General features: G+C 42.3%; 1 protein-coding gene across 1 annotated transcript; it reads left to right on the forward strand.

Annotated features, from left to right (window-relative positions):
* Nucleotides 1-2,347: 2,347 nt before the first annotated feature.
* On the forward strand, nucleotides 2,348-5,015 carry phlda1 (pleckstrin homology-like domain, family A, member 1; the record flags this gene model as incomplete). Its single annotated transcript, XM_083934806.1, has 2 exons — nucleotides 2,348-2,848; nucleotides 4,408-5,015. One exon carries the CDS (start codon nucleotides 2,348-2,350, stop codon nucleotides 2,807-2,809), a length of 462 nt encoding a protein of 153 aa, XP_083790932.1. The 3' UTR covers nucleotides 2,810-2,848; nucleotides 4,408-5,015.
* Nucleotides 5,016-5,242: the final 227 nt, after the last annotated feature.

Genomic DNA, 5,242 nt, shown 5'->3' on the forward strand with positions numbered 1-5,242 from the left:
AACATGTCTAATACAGTCGAATCGTCTTGTTTGTGTTCCTATTCTTACATTTGAGATAGTCATACTGTTGAGACATAACCTAGATAAACGTTTCTTGGTTTTACAGCTGTAAACGTCTATTCTTCAAGTGGACTAATACAAATAACATAGTCACTGCAAGCTTGGACCAGTAGTTTGAACAAATGAATTCATGCACAACCACATGTCAGAAGAGGGCGCCGTTGCTCTGAGATTGTACAGTGTTTGACTCTTGCACACCTTCATGGAGTATATGGTTTGTAATGAAATAATGACTGGCTACATCAAATGCCACTAAGAGGGCAGCAAAACTATACAGATTTAGAATGGCCCTGAAAATGCTTAAGTTGCAGATGATAATTATCCTACCTAAGACTAAATAGGTTTGCTTGATGCAGCTTCTTAGATGGGTGATTTGTGTGAGAGTCATTCATTTCATTTTGAGGGATTTCTTTTACTTAAATGTACAAAGTTAGACCCATGGTGTGTTAAAGCCCTCAGGTCCAAAAGGCCCAGGGGCCTATTGTGTCAAATATTAGAAAAGTAGGTAGATCTTGGTGTGTATGTTTGTGTGTGCGCGCCTGCCTTCATATAATACATATCTACATGTAGTAGGTGTAGTTTCACTAGCTAGTTGGTAATTATTAGCATTGCTAACCATCCAATATTAGCCAACATGTTAAGCAAACTTGCAGGATGAAGACACTTAGACTTCTCTTCATTGATCCCATTGGGATGACTCCTGTAAGGAAATTTAATTTCCAGCAGTTAACAAAAACACAGTATAAGATATCCAATGAACTCTTTTCTTAAAAAAATATGGAAAGTATAAGTGTAAACAATAAACTCTTTGTTAAATATATATGAAGTAGATTTAAGTAAAAATAAAATTGACAGAAAATGAAATTGGATAAGTTAAATGTAGAGGAATTGTATAGGATAAAATATGTATGACTGTATATGACAAAAATGAGCAGCAAGATTAAAGTATTGCACTTAAGTGGTGGATAAAGTTATTGCACAAAGATAAGATAAGTGTCCAGGTGTGTCAGAGTAGATTAATGTCACAGTGAGTGGATCCCACTCCTTCCCTTCTGTCCTCTTTATTTCCTCCTCCCCCTGAGTGTGGAGTTGTAGAGGATGGTGGCCTGAGGGACAGAGGAGTTCTTGGTCCTGTTGGTCCTACACTTGGGCAGGAGCAACCTTCCACTGAACAGGCTCATCTGGTTGAGGACATCCTGAAATAAAAACTATTAGTTGAAGGAAAGTCCTAAAGTCCTTTTGAGTTTGCAGCTTTACAAGATTTTCATTTTTGTGCCACTACAACAAAATTGACTACAAACATACTCCTCCTAACAGTAGCTGTGTTGGTTTATGCATCATCCTGAACATGCTAAACTCATCCAAATCAGTTTGAATTTTACACTGAATTGATTTAAGCGTTGGTGGGTGTCCATCCTTCTATATCTTCCCCGCTGTAGCATTGCTTTCCATCCTTTTTGGCAGGTGATCCCTAGAAATGAGATTTTTTTTTCTTGCTTATGCCTTTTTGTTATGTTGGGTTCCCTCAGATTCCCCTCTGGTGTCTTGGTCCCCAGGTTCAGAACCATCACTCCAGAATGTAGTGTAGCACCCTGTAGCATGAAATGGAAAAACTCATGTACAAACAATCATGTAGATGTAGCCTCACAATGCTGCTTTAAACTTAAACTAACATCTCTGACCAAGTATAAAGAAGTGAAGCTATCTTTATATTATTTACATTATTCTAGCATTGAGTTCTCCCCACGTGTTGAACATTATAATATATTTTTGCAAATCACTTATTTGGTTTATATAGCTCTGTATAAGTATTTTTAAAAACACAAATCTTGCAGCATATGTGCATTGGTCATTGTAGTTGCCAAATATTATAATATTACCATCAATGCACTTTTGAAATACAGCATCCAAATGTAGAGATAATGAAGTGGCTGTCAAAAAGGATAAATCCTTATTATTATGCTGTTATTGTTTTAAGTGTCTCCGTAGGCTGGGTGCCACTCAGGGGGGCGGGGCACCCCCCCCCCCCCAACACACACACACACACACACACACACACACACACACACACACACACACACACACACACACACACACACACACACACACACACACACACACACACACACTGTGACCAGCAGCCAGGCAGGCAGCAGCCTCACTACAAGCACACTACCGCAGTCACAGCAGCATCTCATGCCTTCGCATGCTCCGGGATAGACAGCGATCCGTCGGTCCACCCGCCCGTCCGCTACACAGCCAGAAAGGTGGAAGCGTCCGGGTGAAGATGCTGGAAAACGGCAGAAAGGTGTTCAAGGAGGGTCTGCTTGAGAAGCGGAGCGACGGGCTGCTGCAGCTCTGGAAGAAGAAGCACTGCGTCCTGACCGAGGACGGCGTGCTGCTGCTGCCGCCCAAGCAACACGACCAGCCGCAGCACCACCAGCCGCACCACGGCGGCGGGGACACGGGCAAAGTCAAGGAGCTGCACTTCGCCAACATGAAGACGGTGGACTGCGTGGAGCGGAAGGGCAAGTACGTGTACTTCACGGTGGTCATGACGGAGGGGAAGGAGATCGACTTTCGGTGCCCGCAGGACGAGGGCTGGAACGCGGAGATCACCTTGCAGATGGTCCAGTACAAGAACCGGCAGGCGATCCTGGCCGTCAAATCCACCCGGCAGAAGCAGCAGCTGCTCGTCGTGCAGATGCCCGGTCAGAAGACGATCCGCAGCTCGCCAAACGTTGCGTGACCTGCGGCGTGTCTCGCAGACATTGACGCACCATTAGCGGTAAGGCATCTAAAGAGAAAGCGAGATTGAAGTGGGGTCCCCAGGTCCCGGGACCACCTGGGGATTCCCATGTTTCGGTTATGTTTTATTCCCTGATGTACAGTGTGCGCTACGAATGAGGACGTGTGTTTTCATCGTAGTACAGCCCTCACTCACTGACCAAACCATGAGCGAATGTTCTGTCAGAAGGGGACGGAATCATACACAATGTGGATTTACTTTGACGTAAAGAAAAGTTTTGGAGCCTCTGCCGTAGGCTTGCCCTTATGTCCCCCGACACGAGGTGAAATCCTCCGCAGGAAAACGTGCTGGATATCCGTTCCAAGGCAGATGTGATATTTCATACAAGGAGGACTACTCCTTATCCATAACATATGGATTTACGCGCGGAGGCAAATAGATGGAAATTACGCACGTCGCGTAATTTTTACCTCAATACTGGACATCGTTATATAATCGTTACAATTATATTTACGTGAGTGATTCAATGTTGGAGCATATTTAAGTTCACAGTGTTACAGTTGAACGAGTAAAACATGCCACAGTGGCTCCAAATTAAGCGTAAAATGCACAAATTGCGCTCTTAAAATTACGCCCTCAGGTGAATCCCCGGTGTTTTTCAGTTTATGCACATGCGTTGACTTCCAAATGTGCTCTGACACCCTAACCTGGACTGTGGCACGGCTAACAATATGTGCCACGTCAGAGCCAAGAGTCAAGCGACCCACCACAGCAGCTCATCTCACTCACACTTGAGCGACCGCTTTGTGTCTGTTTGGACATTAATATTCCACATAGAGTATGTGGCTCTCTGTGGCACATAGTGATTTGTTGTCACACTGAGGGTTCAAACCAGCAACACATCATCTTCTAAACATCCATAAACAATGTGGTCATGTTATTATTGTGTTATTATTACACCTGCCACTGTTATGTTTTTTTATGAAGCACAATGCTCCAAAGATGATTCTTTTAGATAGGCTTTGGTTCACAAACCCTTTCCATATTAAGTTGCCATGATAGATGTTCGGGTTAGTGTCAGTGAACAGCAGGGCTATAGCTACCATTGAGCAGGTCGTGTCTTCTGTATTTTGTCCAATAATTTGGAGATTTTAAAAATGTAGTCGGAACCCTGAGAGAGTCAGAGAAATCTGCTTTCCTACTAAACCTTTAGTATTAACGATTTAGTTTAATTTAGTTAAATTCATTTAAAATGTTTAAAACATTTTAGAGACTTTATTTTTGGTGTCTGACCAACATTTTTTTTAGAGAGGGTTGTACAGGGGGATTTGATTAATGACCTCAGTGTGTCCAAAATTGTAGCTACGGCCCTGCTGAGCAGTGATCCTGGTTCGCTCCTATTTATTTTATGTAAGAGTTAAATGTACCCTCAGTTAAAACGTTCACATAAAGTCAATACGTCAGTGTCGGTTGCCGCTGATCCAGGCTGTTGAAATGAAATGAGCAGCCTGAGGTCCTGTTAGATTGAGTTTATTTAGATTTGCCTCCTGCGTCAGGCACCACCACTTTGCAGTCTTTCTAATTGATTGCATCCGCAGGTTAATTGGACATTCAGCTGGAGGATGGATATTGACAGGGCTGCTGCCTCACCACAGACCTCATTCTCCAGGAGAAACCCCTCTTCCATGTAGTGGTGTCTACAGACCAACATCCCCTTTTCAATACAGAGACTTATTTCACAAAAGACTGATGGACAAAAAGCATGTGAGAAAACAACTGTACTCTACTGTGCATTGGGTTTATCCCCTATTTATTAGATGTATATATATTTTCTATAAAAAATGTTGTTGATGAATGTTCGGTTTGTTTGTTGCTAGAGTGGAGTGTTGCTCGGGGGTTCCCAGCCCACATGTTACACACACAAAGTTAATTGGGAATAAGATTAAATAGAGTTATCCTTGGATGGTTGCTGTAGATTAGTCAGATCACTTCATTACTGCTAAAATGTGTCATTGTCCATGTTTTCTTTCTTCAACTGAACCAAAGAATCGTTTCATTACATTTTCTCTCTTGTGCAGTGTTACAGCTCAGAATATACTATACTCAAATACACTATAGATATACGATGAGACACCTGCACGGCTAATTTGTTTGATTGCTTGATTTATAAATGGCCTCAGAGCATCTTATTTTCATTGTACATCAATCCCTTTCCTGCATTCATAGATAATTGAGCTATCTCTTGCTTTCTTGAGTCTTAAATCTATGTAGTACTAGCTTATCACCCTCAGTTTGTTTGTTGTGGCTACAGAGAAGACCATAGTTATATAGCTAGTAGGCGAAGTAACATGCACAGTTGAGTTTTTGTTATATTGACTGCTCTACGGATTTAATGGGTTGCATTAAATCATAGTGAGTGGGGACAAATTACCA

This window comes from Echiichthys vipera (genome assembly GCF_963691815.1).
Source record: "Echiichthys vipera genome assembly, chromosome: 20".
In the NCBI taxonomy this organism is placed as follows: Eukaryota; Metazoa; Chordata; class Actinopteri; order Perciformes; family Trachinidae; genus Echiichthys; species Echiichthys vipera.